This window comes from Pelobates fuscus, chromosome 1 (assembly GCF_036172605.1).
Source record: "Pelobates fuscus isolate aPelFus1 chromosome 1, aPelFus1.pri, whole genome shotgun sequence".
Classification (NCBI taxonomy): domain Eukaryota; kingdom Metazoa; phylum Chordata; class Amphibia; order Anura; family Pelobatidae; genus Pelobates; species Pelobates fuscus.
In genome coordinates this window covers 341,621,113-341,643,645 of record NC_086317.1, presented here as the reverse complement: position 1 = coordinate 341,643,645, position 22,533 = coordinate 341,621,113, and the positions used below count along the sequence as shown (strand labels likewise).

Genomic DNA, 22,533 nt, shown 5'->3' with positions numbered 1-22,533 from the left:
TAAATCCATTATATCATGCTTAATATGTGCATGATGAAAGAACACCAGCGTGAGTGCGTGTAAGAAGTGCCCTGTGAAAATCAAAAGTTACCCAACGTGCGTTTCGGTGCACAAAAAGATTTGAGTCGAAAACAGACTATACATTCATTTGTGATCTTTAGTGTGACATTTTATTATTATTGCTTTGGTTATTATTCAGAAACTAAAGTTCAAGATGTATATATTAGCCATGCTATATGGTCATTCTGATTTTAATGACTCCAGTGTTATGGTCAATAATTTAGATTATGTAGTATGATCATGTTGATCTGATCATATAAAAATGTTTAATATATTCATGCTAGGCTATCATACTTTAACCCCTTAAGGGCACATGACATGTGTGACATGTCAGGATTCCCTTTTATTCCAGAAGTTTGGTCCTTAAAGGGTTAAACGTTTTCCTAATTACTTGCAATTAGCTTATAAACTCATCTTGTCTAATGGAAAACTATATTGAAATTGCCCAATCAGATATTACATTTAGAGATGCAAAGTGTTAAGAGAAAAATTACCATTTCACTGCCAAGGCTTAGTATAGGATGTATGTTGATCGCAGTTGTTACTCAGTATTAGGATACTTTGTGTCAAATAAATCTATTCATTCTTGTATAGTCCTTAGTGTATCATTTTGTTCTTGATACATTACAATTATTGGGCTTGAATTTTGGTGTATGTATCAACAATATAGTAAAATGCCTTTAGTTGGCTCTGATTTTATGGTCAATAATAATGTGATGTTTAGTGTAGACCTGTATTGGAGTTCTTGATGTTAGTTTGATCCTGTCGCCGACTTAATATTCATAATGGGCATCATTTATGTTTATTTGTAATTAATTATAATTCCATATTAACCATTTGGAGATAAGTTAGGGTTCCGAATAATGATGACCAGATTACAAAGTCCTACTGATGGCATAGTCTGGACTTTGTATTAAGGTTGCTCTATATACCCAGGACATACTTGAAAACGAGAGAAATCTCAATGTATCTTTCCTGGTAAAATATTTTATAAATAAAAAAATATTTTATAAATAAATTAAAAAAAAAAGCTTTAGGTCTAAAAGACTTTCTCCGCAACTATACTTTTGGTTAAGTGACTATTGCTACATAGTTTACTACTTTGCAGTGCATATCCACACTCAAGATCAAATTTTGGTCTTAGTATGTGGATATTACTATTTTTACTTTATCGATGTCTACTTCCAGCATGCAAATATTCTGATGCCAAACACTGTGTGTGTCCGGTGTTTGAACCATGGAGACTGATGTACATGCGCTGTGTGTCCTCAGATAGATAGATATTGTGTGAGTATCTTTCTATATATAGACAATACATATTTCATTTCTGTTTTCAGAATAAAGACTTTTTTTATTTTTCTTATGAGTACATATGTTATTTGTGCACAGACATAGTTACCTTTTTTAAGATTACAACTTCCCTTTGTTAGTATTTTTGAACAGATTATAAACGTTCCATTCTTAAAATCTCTAGTTTAAACATTGCTTACCTATTTTAACCAAGCAATTATGTTTTGAGTGTTTATTGTTCTGTAAATGGTTTTGTCCTGAAATATGGTTATCTAATTGAACATATAAACATATGAAATCTGTCAGAATGTGGGCAGATGCTGCTGATAATTTTGCTTCAGAAAATATTTAAGGAACTCTATAGGCACCCAGAACACCCTATCTCAATGAAGTGGTCTAGGTGCCATGTGCCTCTTTTAACTCTACAGCTGAAAACATTGCAATCCTGCATGAACAGCAATGTTTTCTTTGCAGGGTTAACCTGCCTATGATGGCTGTCTCCAAGAGACCACCTGATTGCCACAGCTTTAGCAGTGCATGAGCACTATCCTCCCAATGCTTTCCTATGAGAAAGCATTGGATTGGCTTAGATCATCAATTTCAGTGATCCCAGCCAAAGAGGCAGAGCTTCATGGAGGAGTGCTGTGTGGCAAAGGTTAAAATGTGAGTAAAATACCTCTTTAAAACTTGCAGCACTGACTTAGTCACATCAACAGGGACTAGGGCACTACTGTGCGATTTCAGTGAGATATATTTTTTCTTTTTTAAAGAATATGCATAATTCTTTATACAATATTTCTAGAAACACCTGAATAATATTTGCTAATATAATTGACTGACTTTCCTCTGAACTTGATTGAAAAGTTGCCTTATTTGTTTTCAGAGATGGAGTCTTAACTCAAGAACCTCCTAAGAAAACGAACATCAGCACTCCGTTATTGTTCTTACACAAAATTCATTATGAACTAGAGGATTCTTTTTCTGTGCCTGTTGGTGAAAAAAGTGCTCATATAAATACATATATTATTTATAGTAGCAAAAATAGGAAATTTGGCACTCTTCCCAATCAGATTATTACCTCAATCAGACCATGCTGCTACACAGCACTCAAAATATACAAAGAACACAATGATGAGAGCAATTGATTTCGTGAAATCAAATTGAGTCTATTAAAGTTTGCATGAAATATATCAATATAGCTATACATACTATTACTATTTGTTCAAAATATTCAAGTTCTCTTGAATGTGCTCAAATATTCTGATTAACCCCTTAACGACGCAGGACGGTTCAGGACCGTCATCGGCATTTTTGCGTTGCCGACCGACGACGGTCCTGAACCGTCCTAAATTTAAGAGGTACTTACCCGATCGCCGTCGTTCCCCCGGCGGCGATCGGCGGTGCTCCCGTTGTGGGGAGACTGCCTGCAGCCCAGACAGTCTCCCCATGGCGGATTAGGACCCCTGTGGCCATGTGATCGCCCAACAGGGCGACCACATGGTCACAATAGGTGTCCATGTGTCTGCCTGCAGGGGGACTGTCTGTGCTGACAGGCAGTCTCCCTGCAAGTGTAAAATCATAAAAAAAAAAAAGTTAAAGTGAATAAAAAAAAATTATTATTATATATGTGTATATATATATATATGATATATAGACATATATTATACCTATATAATATACGTCTATATATCATATATATAATGTCATACTAAGTGTATTTTTATATTAATATGTACATATATTAATATAAAAATACACTTATAATTAAATTACACACGTATATATATATAATATATATAATAACTATATATATTGTATATATATATATATTATAAAATACAAATAAAAAGTAATTTAAATTAAATTAAACATGTAAAAATAATAAAAATTTTAATAAAATTATATATCTATACGAAATTTTATTCTAACTGTATTTTGATATTAATATATATATATTTATATCAAAATACACTTAGAATGAAATTGTATATATATCTATGTATATATAAATAAATAAAAAGAATACGAACTATTCATATGTCCATATACAAAATTACATAAATAATTATATAAATATACACGTAGACTTCAAATATATAAATATGCATATATATTTAAATTCTATGTGCGTATTTATGTAATATTTTTACATAATTAAGTTATTTTATTGATTGCAATTTAAGGGACCTGCCTGCCAACCCAGGCTGAGAGTCCAGAGAATTTAATTTGCTCTCACTGTATTTTACCCTGTAACGTTCTACGACATCCTAAAACCTGTACATGGGGGGTACTGTTTTACTCGGGAGACTTTGCTGAACACAAATATTAGTGATTCAAAACAGTAAAACATATCACAGCGATGATATTGTCAGTGAAAGTGACTTTTTTTTGCATTTTTCACACACAAGCAGCACTTTTACTGATGATATAATTGTTGTGATACATTTTCCAGTTTTGAAACACTAATATTTGTGTTCAGCAAAGTCTCCTGAGTATAAAAGTACCCCCCATGTACAGGTTTTATAGCGTTTTTGAAAGTTACAGGGTCAAATATATGGGTCAAATATTTTTACATTGAAAATGGCCAGGTTGGTTACGTTGCCTTTGAGAGCATATGGTAGCCCAGGAATGAGAATTACCCCCATGATGGCATACCATTTGCAAAAGAAGACAACCCAAGGTATTGCAAATGGGGTATGTCCAGTCTTTTTTAGTAACCACTTAGTCACAAACACTGGCCAAAATTAGCGTTCAATTTAGTTTTTTACTTTTTTCACACACAAACAAATATGAACGCTAACTTTGGCCAGTGTTTGCGACTATGTGGCTACTAAAAAAGTCTGGACATACCCCATATTGAATACCCTGGGTTGTCTACTTTAAAAAAAATATGTACATGTGGGGTGTTATTCAGCGATTTATGACAGATAATAGTGTTACAATGTCACTATTGATACATTTTAAAAATGTATGTTTTGAAACCGCAATATCCTACTTGTACTTATAGCCCTATAACATGCAAAAAAATAGCAAAAAGCATGTAAACACTGGGTATTTTTAAACTCAGGACAAAATTTTGAATCTATTTAGCAGTTTTTTTCATTCGCTTTTGTAGATGAGTAAAAGATTTTTCACATAAAAGTCAAAAAACATGTATTTTTTTCAATTTTTCATCATATTTTTTCATTTTTTTAAAATTAAATTACATGAGATTATATAAATAATGGTATGTAAAGAAAGCCCCTTTTGTCCTGAAAAAAAAACAATATATAATTTGTATGGGAACAGTAAATGAGAGAGCGGAAAATTACAGCTAAACACAAACACCACAAAAGTGTAAAAAGATGCCTGGTCGCAAATGTACAACATCGCAAAAACAGTCCGGTCCTTAAGGGGTTAAGAGTCATATTGTTGGGGGGCGGGGCATGACTGCCAAACTGAGCGGTCGAGCTCCGTGCAGAATATTATCTTTTTTCTAATTTGTGGACTTTTAGCTCACTGTTTTTGAGCCTGAGGTGCCTCTGGGTTCCTTGTCGCATGTAGAGGCAGTATTGCCGTCCTGTGTGGTGTGGGGGATAATTGCTGGGGAATCTCCGGAAGCCAATCTGCTGCCTTCCTGGTGGTGGAGGCATTGAGACATGGCAGATCTGGCGGTCTCTGTCACTGGGCCCACAACTCCATATTCTATCAAGGCTTGATATTCTCTTTGAGGCCTTCTGGCCCAAGCTGATCATCAGAATTTAAAGCCCCATGCAATAGCTAACGCCTGCAGACATGCCCCATAGACCACAAGAAAGCTGTGACACATGTGAGGTTGTGTCTCCTATTCAAGAAGCAGGCCTGACATTGTGTCAACAGTGATCCAATACTGATCTCTTCTCCTCTGCTAACCCATACACCTCAAAAACGGTGCACTCACTGGCCTTATCGGGACATCCTTAGCTCCAGTGTCCATGACGTTGTGAGGATATTTATGGGGTAATAAATATTAAAAATAATATTTCTAAATCACTTTTCTTAAGGTGGTGTCAATGTTAGACCAAATAGAAATTATCCACCAGTGGGGGTCAGTAGCCTTAGCAAGTATTGGTACAGATTTTCAAGACACATAAATAATATATAGCTGTTAAACACATAAAGTTAAAAATAACTTCCAAAGGAGTTACATGTAAAATTACAGATAATTCCACTAGAATTTAATCAACAATATTTTTTTGACATAGATACATAACAATGCCATAGGAGTTCTGCTTTAGAATCCATTACACAAAGAATGTAACATAGAATGGTAAACAGAGTATTACGCAGCGTAAAACCAGATGCTTACAGGCAGTTAGAATCAGTACACGGAGAATTAACTCACTCACTGCCCGCTACAATTCTCACAGGGTAAACACTAAAGCATTGCAAACAAAATACACGTTGTTTCATCTCACAAATAGTCAACTTAATTATTCTTCACCATCCAATGACCATAAGAAAATCCTAAGCTTTACACGCTGCAGATCTTTAACTTTTCCTTGATATTTCAAAGATAAGTCAATATCTCTGGATAATATTCATTTGACAAATCACTAGCAAATATATTATTCTTTTTATCCCAGCTACAGTGTAGAATATGGAATTATATATTTCTCAGTTAAATATAATTTCAAAAGTTTTGAAATCTGATCAGCATTATCCAGGCATATTTCTGCTTTTAGTAAAACATTAATTTAATTTAATTTAATTTAATTAAACCAGCACATTTACCCATTTGTAGAATATTCTCTAGGTATTCTGGAGATATAATCCAATAGATGGTGAATACAAGTAAAGTGTTTAAATATAGATGGGTAGAGCAGATTGTTAGAGTATTATTCCCTAGAGTGTGATGCCAGGGTGTGAACAGAAGTGTGTTCCTTATTCTGTTTTTGTCTTCCCCTCTCCTTTTGGAAAGTGTTGTGTTCTAAGGAATTTCCTTATCTCTACTTCTTTCATGAGATCTTTTAAAGTGACCAATGGAATTAGATCGGTGTAAATTATTCTAATGATTGGTTTTCTAGATTATAACCAGAAGATAGCATCATTGCATCACAATAATTTTCATTGCTAATTTGAATTACCGTTTGAGGTAGTAAAATGACATAGAAAGACTTTATAGCTAAATCATAGATGGCTGTCACACATCAAATTAAGTGTGGTTGGTTTTAACAGACAGGCATCACATGGTACCATCATTTAAGTGGTTGGCACATTTGCCCTCTGGTTCAACTCATGTCTTACAATGGGTTCTTGCATTGATATAGAGTTTCCTCATAAGTAAAATGAATAACTGGTAGGGAGTATATCTTCTTGGTAATTCTTATCTGTGTCTGGTTGATCCAGTTGGCACTGTCCTATTGTATGGAGCTAAGTGTGTCTGTATTAGTAACACGTGATATATACATGTCTTTTACACACATTCAGCTAATGTTAGTTTTAATAATAATGAGATCTATTCATTAGGATTATATCTATGAATATAGATTTTTTTTTTTTTTTTTAGTTCTAAGTGTAGGAGATGCCTTATCTTTGGTCAATGTGCTTACATTAGTCGAATTCCACAGTTTGGCCGGCAGTGAACAGAGTAAGGAAAAAAATGTGTCTGTGACTTTTACATGCTGCTACAAAATGCAGTCAAATCTGCTAAGTAGTGACTTTACAGTATACATTTCATTTTAATCTTATCCACAATATGTCTGACAATGTGATTTCTCGGAGTGGGACTATCCCTGTGGGATCAGCTCAATCAGCGCCTAGACGTGGAAGAAAGCAAAATTGCCTACCGGACTGAGAACTAGAGGCTTAGGCCACAGTCTACTTTGTGGGACACTACATCACCAGTCAAGGGAATTGGCTGATCACATCTGTGTTTTTCAAGGTGATGTGCTGCAGTCTTGGAGGATGCTCTCCTTCCACTACTTGATCTACTCCACCATGTGTCCCAAACACCTTTCTCTATTATATTGTATGACACATAACCTTTTATTATCTTTAACACAGTCTCACTGTTCGTTAATCTTTTATCATTATATGTTTCCTATAACAGTATAATTTTAAATTTAGTTTAATCTCATGAGGGGCATCTCCTGACAGAATTCTCAGCTCACAGTTTCTTGCACTTTCCTGTGTTACTCACAGTAGGTTGACATGTTTCTGTTCATTTTACCGTGTTACCTATTCTGTACCCCCCATGTTCTTTTTATCATTTATGCAATTATGTAGTCATATCTCTAGGCATGGTTATCTTGCTTGTGAATTTTTCTTTTCTTTTATAAAAAGTGCAGCATTCTCGATATGTCATGTCACATATTTGCACCTGTTTCTGTCATCTCTCGACTTATTGAAATGACATTGCAAGCCTGTCTGTAACCCAGCACTGTAAAAAAATAAAGAATATAAAAAATAAAAATAAAAGTAATTGTGAAATACTCAGAACAGGGAAATCAATATCCAATAAAATATGTCAGTACCTATTAATCTGAGCCATCACATGGTGGGTCGATCTCTGGCGCACTGGATTATCCCACATTTCAGGATATTTTATCCACATTATTAAACTCTGCTATATCTCCTCTTCTCTTACATATATTACTGGTGGCCACTGAAGATATAAAGGAGGGAGGTCACATTACATTGACCCGTATTTAATTAAAGATAAGAACCAACTACCTAAAGCTCAAAGTGTGAATTTCAGTGTGAATTATCATCTAATTGAAGATGTACAAGGCTATTAACATAAGTGAGAAATGTTGGGAATTCTAAGTGAATTCCAAATTCAAGATCAAAGTAGATAAACTGGAAAAATTCTAGAATTCAGCTATTCTCTCAGTTCAGCTACTTTGGCCTTAAAAGGGAGATTAACTTTTATGGTTTTGTCATGTATTCATAATGTAAAAGAACACTGCAGAGGCAACATAAGTATTTTTGTCCATATACTTTATTAACCCCTTAACGCCGTTACGGCGTTCTATGCCGTCTCGGCTTTAAAGGGCTTTTTTTTTGCATTTTTTACAAACAAACTGCACTTTTATGGACTATATTATTGTTGTAATATGTTTTACTGTTTTAAAACACTAATATTTGTGTTTAGTGAAATCTCCCGAGAATAACAGTACCCCCCATGTACAGGTTTTATGGTGTTTTGGAAAGTTAGAGAGTCACATATAAGGCTTGCATTTCATTTTTTTGACATTGAAATTTGCCAGATTAGTTATGTTGCCTTTGAGACCGTATGGTAGCCCAGGAATAAGAATTACCCCTATGATGGCATACCATTTGCAAAAGTAGACAACCCAAGGTATTGCAAATGGGGTATGTCCAGTCATTTTTAGTAGCCACTTAGTCACAAACACTGGCCAAATATTAGTTTTTTGCTTTTTTCACACAAAAACAAATATGAACGCTAACTTTGGCCAGTGTTTGTGACTAAGTGGCTACTAAAAAAGACTAAACATACCCCACATTCAATACCTTGGGTTGTCTACTTTTTCAAATGGTATGCCATTATGGGGGTAATTCTCATTCCTGGGCTACCACACCCAGGGGCGTTTTAGCCGCAAGGCAAACAAGGCATTTGCCTTGGGCGGCATTTTCCAGGGGGCGGCAAAAAACGCCGCCCCCAAATGCCCAGGGCAAGTGCCTTGTTAGCCTTGCGGCTAACTGGGCTGCCGGTCGGGCTGATGGGCTGGGCGGGCGGCTGGCGAGGGAGCTCTTCCTCTGAGCTCTCTGCTCAGCTCCCTCGCGCGCCGCAGAGTGAGTCTGGGAGCCGGAATATGACGTCATCTTCCGGCTCCCAGCCTCACTCTGCGGCGCGCGAGGGAGCTGAGCAGAGAGCTCAGAGGAAGAGCTCCCTCGCCAGCCGCCCGCCCAGCAACCAGCCCCAGGGAGATAAAGAACCCCCCCCCCCCCAGCATTCCCAAAGGTAAGGAGGCTGGGGGGTAGGTTACATTAATTATATATTATTATATTATATATATTATTAATATTATATATTATTATATTATATATATTAAATATATATAATATAATAATATATAATTAATATAATAATATATAATATATATAATATATATAATATAATAATATATAATATATATAATATAATAATATATAATATATATAATATATAATATAATAATATATAATATATATAATATGTAATATAATAATATATATAATATTATAATATAATAATATATAATATATATAATATATAATATAATAATATATATAATATTATAATATAATAATATATAATATTTATAATATATAATATAATAATATATATAATATATATAATATTATAATATAATAATATATATAATATATATAATATTATAATATAATAATATATAATATATAATATAATATATATATAATATATATAATAATAATATATAATATAATAATATATAATATATATAATATAATAATATATAATATATATAATAAATATATATAATATAATATATATTATTATATTATATATATTATATATTATTATATTATATTATATATTTATATATTATTATATTATATATTATATAATATTATATTATATATATTATTATATTATATATATTATATATTATTATATATTATATAATATTATATTATATATATTATATTATATATTATATATTATAATATATTATATATCAGAGAGTGCGTTGTCTGACAGAGAGTGTGTGTGTCTGACAGAGAGTGTGTGTGTCTGTTAGTGAGTGTGTGTGTCTGCTAGTGAGTGTGTGTGTCTGCTAGTGAGTGTGTGTGTCTGACTGTGTGTGTGTGTCTGTTAGCTAGTGTATGCGTATCTGTCAGTGAATTTGTGTGTGTGTGTGTGTGTGTGTGTATTTAGAAGGCGGGACGGGGGGGGGATGGGTTGGGTGGGGGTGTCGCAAGGGGGGAGAGGGGCGCCTGAGTTTTGTCCTGCCTAGGGCAGCACAAAACTAGGATACACCACTGACCACACCGTCTCAAAGGTAACATTACTATTCTGGCAAATTTCAATTTGAAAATGGAACTTTCTATATTTGACCCTGTAACTTTCCAAAACACCATAAAACCTGTTAATGGGGGGTACTGTTGTACTCGTGAGACATCGCTGATTACAAATATGTGCATTTTGTTGCAGTAAAACCTAACCGTATTATGACATTTACAGCTAAAATGTGAGGCGGAACTACAAATTAAAAAAAAAAATTCTCACAGTTTTTTTTTATTTTATTTATAATAAATTGTTTCATATATAAATATTTTATATGAAATGAAAGCCCTGTTTCTCCTGAACAAAATGATATATAATAAGTGTGGGTGCATTTAAAATGAAAGAGGTGAATTACGGTTGAACAGACATATAGCGCAAATTCCAGTTTTTGTTTACGTTTTGTTTTGATCAGAACGTGTACTATTGACTCCGTCCTGAAGGGGTTAAACAATGCAATACATATTTTGATCTGTGCATTGTATTATCCTCTGTCATATTTTCCTCCCTATCCACAATATTGATGATTACACTTACTATATTGATATTTTTACTTTTTTAAGTGTGTTGTAAATTGCACTAATTGTGGTCTACCTGTTATGAAAAAAATAGCATTTATATATGTAGTATCCTTAGTTTAAATGAATTTCTAGGCATTGCAATGTAAATATTTGATAGGCTGCTTTGTTCAATATCCATAAAATAACAAATATCAGGCATTTTACAGTCTGATATGTAAAAAATATCTGGCTTTAAATGTTTACATAATGAATTAGGTTTTATTCATCAACAGTGCATTAAAGGTTGACAACACAATACAGTAAAATTAAATTATTAATAATAATTATAATCTCGTCAGTAATGCAGCTGCCTGTGGAAAGTGTGTTATGACAGGTGTGTTTGCAAAATTGTGTAAATGTCTCTTCACTGTGGAGAAAACAATGAATGCAGCACTTCCATAGTCAGCTCAATGTTTAATGCGGCCTTTTAATCAAACTCTTGACCTTTATTTTGTTTGTGTTTTTGCTTTGGTCTTTGTACAGATGCCATGCTTTTAGTAGTTGACAGATTGGAGGGGCCATTCAATATCGAGTCGGTCATGGATCCTATCGATATTAAGATTTCTGAAGCCATCACAAACATGCAGGAAAATAGCATTCAGGTGTCAGGCAAGGTAAGATGTCTGTCCCATAATATACACTTAAATTTCACAGTAACCAATAAAAATGGTTTGTGCAGTGTATTTGGTAGGATGTTTTATGTTTGGCAGCACATCTTGTTTCATTCTGCAATTGCTCTAGGTATGTTTTGAAATTATCTCCATTTAAGTTGTTAAGTATTGCAGTTAGAATGTTTATCGCTCATGTAAAAATTTGTGTAGGATCCAGCGATATTGAGGTACTGTGAAGTAGTGGTGGGCTTAACTCAATATGGCCATGTGGTTCCTTAATCTCCATATTTGTTTGCTATGGTTGGGTATTTTAAGTAGCATTTAAACTGCATTTGTGTGTGTGTGCTGTTCATTAATCTGTATTTTGTATATTTTTCAAGTCATTACTGTAGCACCACTACTGAGAAATGCATGTTCCTGGTGTGCCTCCAATTCCTTTTTTTTTCACTGTATAATTTGCAAGAAACTGCAGCAGGTCTCAAAAGAAGGGACTTACTTCAGACTTGAATAAGTAAATAAAAATCCAAGCTATATTCCATTTTTCCTAAAATAAAAACAAACAAACACAAAGTGCACAGAGGGGGCACAAGAGGGGTGTTTATTAATTACATGACCATGAGGCTCTGTCTCAGAGATGGACCAGGAGAAGGATGCTTACATGTTTTGTATCCAAAAGGCACTTCCTTTCAAACCCGAGGAAGTGTCTTTTAGGCATGAAACGCGCAAGCATTGCCCTCCTTGTGCCCCCTCTGTGCACTGTGGTATATATTACTTGATTTGGAAAAAATGCATATGGAATAAAGCTTGAATTGTTATTTACTTATTCAAGCCTGGAGTACGTACTTTCTTTTGGGACCCAGTGCTGCAGTTCCTTGCAAAGTTTACAGTGAACCATAAAAATCAAAAAAATACTTTTGCAATATTAGCAAGATTAATCATATTGCCCTTATTGGAATTACGTATAAAACCAATTCTACTGTTTGCTTCTCTTTCTGAAGTTTGAGGCAAATGATTAGTTGGTCTTATTACTACCAATAAAGTATTTGTGTTTCGGTTTGGTAAGAATACCATCAATGCATTCAGAGGAGGGATTTACTTTGTTTTACAGTTCTATCAAGGTTAATTGTGTCTGGAGAGCCATGGGTTTGTCCATGTTAACCTTTTTTTTCAGTGACAACCTAATCAAATGTAATGGCTACATATAACCACCTTATGGCTAGCCAGGAAACACAATTTTCTCTGAAGTAATTAGATAGTAGTTTGGCAAAATGTGTGATGTGATTTATTGCTTAAGGGAGAGGAGTTCAATTTTCAAAAGACTTTCATTTCAAGGTAGGAATTTTCTTTCAGAGGTAACAAGATCATAGTATAATGTAATTAGGCCATGTTCTCCAGCCAAATGTGTAGTCCAGAACACTTTTTGAGATAATTTTATCGCTAAGACATAAATCAATATGAGAATTTGATAGATGTGGAAGCAACTAATATTGGTTGGTATAAAGTCAATCTGATAAGACGGCAGTTCTTCATTGGTAATTGTTTCATTGTGTTCCCAAATTCCTGCAATTATTCTGACAAGCTCTGTCCTCTAAATCCATTTGTTTGTTTTTCAAAAAAGAATTTCTCCTGAAAGAGGATATGCTGGTCTGCAAATGAACTATGCAACTGTACTATAATACCACTATAAATTCATTGAGGTCCAAAGAGACATTTGACAGTATCAAGTACTAATTGACAACTAGATAGCTAAAGCATCGTCTTGTACTTATATGAAGTGTTTGAGGCCACTGAGCAATGACATAGAGTGTTCAGAGCTAATTAATATTTGGAGCATCAGTAGTCAATCAGATGGTGTAACTCCACTTGAAAAACAACAATTGCAGAAAGTAGGTGTATTAAAGGGTCTAAGGGACATTATAGTCATAAAAACAAATTTAGCTTAATGAAGCAGTTCTAATTTTTAGCTTATGTCACTGAAGTCTCAATCCTCTTCCATTTAGGAGTTAAATCACATGTGTTTCTGTCCATGCAGACCTTGCCACACTTCCACTGGATGTGATTGGCACAGCTTGCATGAAAAAAACATGGTTTCACTTGTAACTTAATTTAAAAGTTTAAAAGTAAATTGAACTTTCATGATGCACAGGAGGCTCCTGCAGGCTCTAACAAGCTATTAACAGAGCAGGAGATAAGAACTCCAAAATGAAGGAAGTGTAACCATTTCTATTTACAGGAAGTGATTAGAAAGGCTGTGAAAGTCATATGCAAGGAGGTGTGCCTAGGGCTGCATAAACAAAGAGATTTAACTCCTAAATGAGAGAATTGAGCAGTGAGAATGCAGAGGCATGAACTATACATATAAACTGCTTCATTAAGCTAAAGTTGTTATGGTGACTATAACGTCCCTTTAAGTCAATAAAACTTCTGAAAAGTAGAAGGCGACCTTATATTGCAAAAATCAGTACTCTAGAGACTGCCATTGTGCCAGTGTGTAGGTATTCCACTAACTGTTTAGTTTCCAGTTGCCATGGCTGCAGTGTGGCTAAATCTAGTCATTATGTAGTGATATCAGTACTGTAGAGTCTAGTGCTTATGGATGAAAATATACAATATGGAGCTTTGAAAAAGTGTGTCCGTTTGCACCCACCCCCAGGCCAACCCTCATTCATTTTGAGTCCATTTGTACACTGTTTATTGTTATCATCTCAAATTACAAAACAAATCATGCCAACAAGTATCATATTGTTTTAAATTTTGTAAGAGAATACTCACCAGAACCAGAAAGGATTATTCCTTTGGTGTCTCACAGACCAGAACACTACATACCTGTCAGGGTACCTGTGGTCTCTACCTCCGAAAGAGGTAGAGACTTAGCTGTTCCTCCATCCAGACGGTCTGATGGCTTCCTTCCCCGCGGTCTATCCGGTCATGCTAGGCCGGCCGCGAGGGAGTGACTGCCTTTTACAGCATCTAGGCAGGAAGTAGTCATCAGGACACTCCCCCGGAACGACCTGTCAGTCAATTGCTGCAGGACCAATCAGGACGCCTCGGAGGCGTGGTTACTGCTCTGAACAGGGTATTTAACAGAGCTTCTTTCATTAGCTCATTGCCCTGTCGTGGTTCTAGCTTGTTCTAGTCACTCAGTGCTTGTGTATTCTATTATCCCTTTTGGTTTTGACCCGGCTTGTTTACCTTACTCTGCTTATCTCTGTTACCCTTGATTCGGCTTGTCTCTCGCTTACCTGTCTTCTGTTACCCTCGTCCTCAGCTTGTCTTTGACCATTCTATACTGTACTACTTACGTTAGTCCGGCCATTCTAAGGTCCGGTATACGTATCTGGCTACTGTTTGTACTCTGCGTGTTGGATCCCTGTCCCGATCCTGACATTACGACAGGGCCAATGGATCCTGCAAGTACAAACAGTCAGCTGGCTGCTCCTGATCCTAGGTTTGAAGCCATGGATCACAGAATGGATCAGATGGCGCTTGCGCTACAGGCTCTATTAGCTAGTGCCAATAACCCACCAGAGGAGATACGTAATACCCCTGTTTCTCCTGTCGGTTCAGGTCTAGAGGTAGCCACAGTGGGTGCTTCTTCTCACATTACCCCCCCAGTACGCTATGGTGGGGCTCCTGAGAAGTGTTGTGGTTTTTTAAACCAAATTAGTATCCACTTTGAATTGCAACCTCGCTCTTATCCTACAGATAGGGCAAAAGTAGGATTTATTATCACCCTACTCATTGAGAAAGCTCTGAGATGGGCCAACCCACTATGGGAGAACGATAACCCATTAGTTTATAACTATAACGCATTTGTAGCTGCTTTTAGAAGAACATTTGACCCTCCAGGTAGAAAGGTTAATGCAGCCAGATTACTGTTGCGCCTGAGACAGGAGAACCGAACACTGGTGGATTATGCACTAGAGTTCAGGTCTCTGGCGGCAGAAATCAAGTGGAATGAGCAGGCGTATATGGATGTATTTTTGAATGGCCTATCTGATGTAATCCTTGATGAGGTTGCTACCAGAGAACTCCCTGAGAATTTAGAGGATTTAATTTCGTTCATCTCTCGTATAGATGAACGTCTAAGAGAGAGACAGAACACTCGAGAGAGGAACCAGAGACCTTCTTTTAGGTTAGCTCCCGCTTTTCCAAGTCCTGACTCCACGATATCTTTGCTTACTGAACCTATGCAGATATGGTATACCCGCCTCTCTGAGGAGGAAAGACAGCACAGGAGAAGAGAGGGTTTGTGTATGTATTGTGGAACCAAGGGTCATTTACTCTCGAACTGTTCTAACCGCCCGGGAAACGCTCGCACCTAAGTCTCTCTAGAGGACAGGCCTTGGGTGTTTCTATTTTGTCCTCTACTCCTAATTATAAAGATCACAGGCTTCTGCTACCAGTTTCCTTAACTTGGGGGAAGGAAGTAGTAAGGGCTAAGGCATTGATAGATTCCAGTGCTGCTGAGAATTTTATCGACCAAGCCTTTGCTAGTAAGAACAATTTCCCATCCCAGCTAAGGGAGACACCTTTGGCCGTTGAGGCCATAGATGGTAGACCACTACTAGACCCTGTTATCTTTCGTGAGACCATACCCATTGATTTAAATGTTGGTATGCTACACGTGGAGAATTTATCTCTTATGCTCATTTCGTCTCCTTCCGTTCCCATAGTTCTGGGGTACCCATGGTTGAAAAAACATAACCCTATTATCGATTGGGAGTTAGGAGAGATACTCTCGTGGGGTCAGGGCTGCCAGGATCGGTGTTTGTGCAAGGTTTCTCCATTAGCTAATATTAACATACCGGAGAATCCTACTCAGTCCACAGAAAGACAAATACCAGACCTTTACCTAGACTTAAGGGCAGTGTTTGACAAGAAGAATGCCGATTCTTTGCCTCCACACAGGTCATTTGACTGTAAGATTAAGCTTCTACCCGGCAGTATGCCTCCGAGGGGCCATGTATATCCTCTGTCTGTTCAGGAAAACTCGGTTCTAGAGGAGTATATTCGGGAGAATTTAGAAAAGGGATTCATCAGGAGGTCTTCTTCTCCGGCCGGGGCTGGGTTCTTTTTCATTAAGAAGAAGGATGGCACGCTGAGACCTTGTATCGATTACCGAGGCTTGAATAAAATAACTGTCAGAAATGCCTATCCTATCCCACTGATTACCGAGTTATTTGATCGTCTTAAGGGCTCCAAAATCTTCACCAAGTTAGATCTCAGAGGGGCTTACAATTTGGTGAGAATCCAGCAAGGTCACGAGTGGATGACGGCATTCAATACCCGGTATGGCCATTACGAATACACTGTTATGCCATTTGGACTATGCAATGCTCCTGCAGTATTTCAAGATTTGATTAATGAGGTACTTAGGGAGTTTCAGCATGATTGTGTTATTGTTTACCTGGACGACATACTAATACACTCTAAGGAGATTGAGACTCACCATAGACAGGTCAGAGAGGTATTACACAGGCTGCTGCAACATGGTCTATATTGCAAATTGGAGAAGTGCAGTTTTGATCAGTCTCAGGTAGACTTTCTTGGATACGTGATTTCTGGGGAAGGTTTTAAAATGGATCCTGTAAAACTCCAATCTATTTTAGACTGGCCCTTGCCCAAAGGACTCAAGGCTATCCAAAGGTTTATTGGTTTTTCCAACTACTATAGGCGCTTCATTAAAGGATACTCCTCTATCATTGCGCCTATTACCAATATGACCAAACAAGGGGCTGATACTAAGTTCTGGTCTAAGGAAGCTCTTGGTGCTTTCAAGACTCTCAAGGAACTTTTTGCCTCGGCTCCTATTCTAGTCCATCCTGATACGACTCTGCCTTTCTTGCTCGAGGTCGATGCCTCTGAGACAGCAGTTGGGGCTGTTCTGTCTCAAAGGTTAGGGGTGGATAAACCGTTACACCCTTGTGGTTTCTTCTCTAAGAAATTTTCTGGGCCTGAGAGCAGATATGACATCGGGGAAAGGGAACTGTTAGCAGTCATTAAAGCCTTAAAGGAGTGGAGACATTTGTTGGAGGGGACCCTACACCCTATTACGATTTTGACGGACCACAAAAACTTGTCCTATATTGGGGAGGCTAAGCGCTTATCCTCTAGACAAGCTCGTTGGTCCTTATTCCTGACTCACTTCAATTATGTACTGACTTACAGACCTGGTTCTAAAAACTCTAAAGCCGATGCATTATCTCGCCAATATGAACCTTCTACTGTACCTGAACCAGTTCTTTCTTCTATAGTTCCGAAATGCAATATCATTGCTAATACAAATCTCAGGATTCATTCTCCATTACTGGCCGAGATCATTAAGTTGCAACATCTAGCACCTAAACAGACTCCTGCGGGCCGTCATTTCGTTCCTCCTGCTCTTCAACTGGAACTTTTACAGTGTTTACATAATAGCAAGATGGCGGGACATCCTGGTATTCGCAAAACTTACGCGTTGATCTCTAAGGACTTCTGGTGGCCTGCTTTACGGAGGGATATTGAGGAGTTCATCGCTGCATGTGAAGTTTGTACTAAAACCAAACAACCCCATACGCTTCCATGTGGATTCCTGCACCCCTTGGAGGTTCCAGAAAAACCATGGTCCTGTTTGGCCATGGACTTTATTGTCGGTCTACCTATCTCTAAAAGACAGACTGTTATCCTCACCGTGGTTGACAGGTTTACTAAGATGGCACACTTCATTCCCCTGCCTAAACTCCCGTCTTCTCCCGAATTGGCAGAGATATTCGCTAAGGAGATTTTTCGCCTACATGGGATACCCTCTCAAATTGTATCGGACAGAGGCTCCCAATTTGTTTCCCGCTTTTGGAGGTCCTTCTGCTCTCAACTTGGTATTAAATTAAACTTTTCTTCTGCCTATCATCCTCAGTCTAACGGAGCTGCTGAACGTACCAACCAGAAAATTGAACAATATTTACGATGCTTTGTTTCTGAACACCAGGATGATTGGGTCGGTTTGATTCCTTGGGCGGAGTTTGCACACAACAATCTCGTTTGCGATTCTACTCATTCAAGCCCCTTCTTCATGAATTATGGTTTTCATCCGTCTATTCTTCCTTCGGATTCTCCTTCCCAGGGGGTGCCGTCGGTTGATGTTCATGTTGCCAATTTGAGGAGGTTGTGGGATCAAACTCGACAAATCCTTGTGCACAACTCTATGTTGGTCAAGAAACACGCTGATAAACGTAGAAGGGCGGCTCCGGTCTTTGTTCCAGGTGATAGGGTATGGCTGAGCACGAGGAACATCTGTTTAAAAGTGCCCTCCATGAAGTTCGCTCCTCGTTATATTGGACCCTACAGGGTGCTGACCCGTATCAATCCAGTTGCGTATCGTTTAGCTCTTCCTAATACCTTACGCATCCCGAACTCGTTTCACGTTTCATTGCTGAAACCACTCATATGTAACAGATTTTCCTCCACAATAGCCCCTCCTCGCTCCGTTCAGGTGGAGGGTCAGGAGGAGTATGAGGTTAACTCTATTATTGATTCTCGAATCTCCCGGGGGAGAGTACAATATCTGGTTGATTGGAAGGGATATGGTCCTGAGGAGAGGAGTTGGGTACCTCAGGAGGATGTTCATGCTCCCCGTCTCCGCAGGGCGTATCACTCTCGCTTCCCATCTCGTCCCGGTTCATTCCGCCCGGTGGGCGTATCTGAGAGGGGGGGTACTGTCAGGGTACCTGTGGTCTCTACCTCCGAAAGAGGTAGAGACTTAGCTGTTCCTCCATCCAGACGGTCTGATGGCTTCCTTCCCCGCGGTCTATCCGGTCATGCTAGGCCGGCCGCGAGGGAGTGACTGCCTTTTACAGCATCTAGGCAGGAAGTAGTCATCAGGACACTCCCCCGGAACGGCCTGTCAGTCAATTGCTGCAGGACCAATCAGGACGCCTCGGAGGCGTGGTTACTGCTCTGAACAGGGTATTTAACAGAGCTTCTTTCATTAGCTCATTGCCCTGTTGTGGTTCTAGCTTGTTCTAGTCACTCAGTGCTTGTGTATTCTATTATCCCTTTTGGTTTTGACCCGGCTTGTTTACCTTACTCTGCTTATCTCTGTTACCCTTGATTCGGCTTGTCTCTCGCTTACCTGTCTTCTGTTACCCTCGACCTCGGCTTGTCTTTGACCATTCTATACTGTACTACTTACGTTAGTCCGGCCATTCTAAGGTCCGGTATACGTATCTGGCTACTGTTTGTACTCTGCGTGTTGGATCCCTGTCCCGATCCTGACAATACCCTACATACCCCACTCATCTTATGTTAGTCACTAGGTGGATTAACAGAAGATTAAATGATAGAAGTGCAGTTTACAAGTTCAGACGTATTAGGTATCGCTTGCTCGTAAATAAAAAAGAGGTCTGACATAGAGAAGTGTTTACTTTAAGTATTAACAATATTAAGTCAAATGTCCTGGTTTGTAAATTTTAATAGTGCACCAATCTGCCTTAAAATCTAACTGCATTATATTTAAGGTCTAACAGGAGTTGGATCTTTTGCTTATATGTCTAAACAATCTGTAGCACTCTAAAAAGGTTGCTAACATATGTCATTGTTACTCTAAATAAAATATTTTTTTAAAGGGACACTGTAGGCATCAAGAGCACTTCAGCTCATTGAAGTGGTCTGGGTACAATGTCCCATATCCTTAACCCTGCAATAGTAATTATTGCTGTTTCTGAGAAACTGCAATATTTACCTTGCAGGGTTAACTACTCTTCTAGTGGCTGTCTACCAGACAGCCACTAGTGGGATTTCCGGAACTGAAACGGTCCATTATCTGATGCTGGATGTCCTCACGCTATGCATGAGAACCTCCAGCGTCAGATTTTCCCCATAGGAAAGCATTGAATAGTGCTTTCCCATTGGAAAATCCTAATGCAAGCGTGGCCATTGCCCTAATGCGAGCGTGGGCAGTGCCCGATCCAGCACCGAGGGACATTGCGCTGGATTCAGGTGAGTGACTATAGTGGTTTTAACGGGTTTGTTTTCCTGGTACGGTAAAATCCTTTAAAGATTCATTATATTCTGTATATTCATTGGAAGCAGTAAAGTATCTATGATATGGCAAGACATAAAGTCAATCAACATGTAGAGACTTTTGTGTTCAAAAGTAGGATTCAAAATAAATTAAAAAAAATATTATTTCGAGGACTATTTTAATGTTAAAATATATAGTACCAACCAAGTCCTTAACTTTAACTTTTTTCACATGGTTATAAAATTAAATTCAAAGTTATATAGATCAGATAACTTTAGAACATATTGTGCCCTGTATATTTTTTATCTATGTCTTTTGTCCTCAGTTAGTAGAACCATCATTAAATTCTGTAAGGTTATTTTTTTTTTTGTTCAATTTGCTCAGTTTTCAAAAGAATCTGGCATGACAATAAAACTCTGCAATCAGTTATTTCTTGCCTTCCAATTTGAGCTCTTTATTTGATCAGAGGGATAAAATTTATTGGTATTCTGCAGCAAGCCAAGAGCTGTTCGCCTGGTAATTTTACACTCTTAATCGACTGAGGTTGTATTCCAGAAATTTTGCAATCACAGTAGCTCAAATGGTAAGGCTTGAGAGTTCAATTATTCCGTTTTATCTCATAGACAAAAAAACACACTTCAATTACCATACGATTATTGTTAGTAAAGAAAATGACCTATTCAAAAGTTAGGTAAAGTTGACACCAATGTCAAAGTTCCATGCATAACTGCTAGGCAAAAAATTAAATGTGAATATAAAGCATAATATCTTTAGATAAATGCTTGCATTATTCTGATTTATTAAAGTATAGGTGTCTGTTTATATTATTATGTTTAGCATTTATGTAGTGCCAACATATTCCGTAGTGCTTTACAATATTATAAGAGGGGGAGATTTAGCAATGAATGAGAAATTTACCACAACTTACAGGAACAATAGGTTGAAGAGGACTTTGCTCAAGCAAGCTTACAGTCTAGATGAGGTGGGGTATAAAACACAATAGGACAGGAGATAGAAATCAAACAAGGTGGGAGTGAAGCAGATCTAGAGGAGAGAGTAGAGTGCTGTCCTCTAGGAGAGAGCACGGGACAGGTATGAGGTAGATGTGACAGAACCGCCTGGCACTACGACCGAGTGCCTTCCGCCAATCGATGCTCCTAGTGCTCACTGAGGAATTGCAGCACTCCACCAGACACCATCAGCACTGCAGACCCCACTTCCAGCGATGCAGCTGCACAGGGGTCTCGCCATCCTTCAGCCACCCTGGACCCAAGACCGGGATCCAGCTTCCAGTGGCAGACCTCTCCTACTCCCAGAGAGCATAGCAGGAACAGCTCTTATAAGACCTAGTGATTATAATTCCTGGGGAGTATAGTGATATAGCAATCCCCAGGAAAGACACAGCCGTTTCCCCCACACATGACATGAGACTCTATGTTGAGGGGTAAGCAGGAACAGAATTTTAATGGATACACACTGGCCTTTTATGCAAGTTTCCCAACAAGGGTGACACCCAGGTGGAACTTGTTGGGCACAGGGACACAAAGTTAGCAAACCATTAAAAACAGAGGTATACAGTGAGACACTCCCATACACAAACAATAGAATCCCTCCTCTGTGCTTGGGAGATAATTGAATCAGGAATTGTACTAATCTAACCCAATTATCTCCAAGCTAGTGATGTACCGAACTGTCCGCCGGCGAACAGTTCCCGGCGAACTTAGCGTGTTCGCGTTCGCCGCGGCAGGCGGACACATGCGCAGTTCGATCCGCCCCCTATTCGTCATCATTGGGCAAACTTTGACCCTGTGCCTCTCGGTCAGCAGACACATTCCAGCCAATCAGCAGCACTCCCTCCCTTCCACACCCTCCAACCTCCCTCCCAGCATCCATTTTCGATTCATTCGGAAGATGCATGCTTAGTGAGAGGAGGGAAAGTTTAGCTGCTGCTGATTAGATAGAGAAATTGATAGCTAGGCTAGGGTATTCAGTGTCCACTACAAT

General features: G+C 37.9%; 1 protein-coding gene across 2 annotated transcripts in view; it reads left to right on the top strand.

The window, feature by feature from the left end:
- The window catches only part of GPC6 (glypican 6), a 946,336-nt gene that overhangs the window by 789,756 nt on the left and 134,047 nt on the right, over nt 1-22,533 (top strand). For both annotated transcript variants that reach the window (XM_063425801.1, XM_063425799.1), the window contains exon 5: nt 11,401-11,531. In XM_063425801.1, coding sequence (XP_063281871.1) covers nt 11,401-11,531 — 131 coding nt within the window. The remainder of the gene's footprint in view (nt 1-11,400; nt 11,532-22,533) is intronic.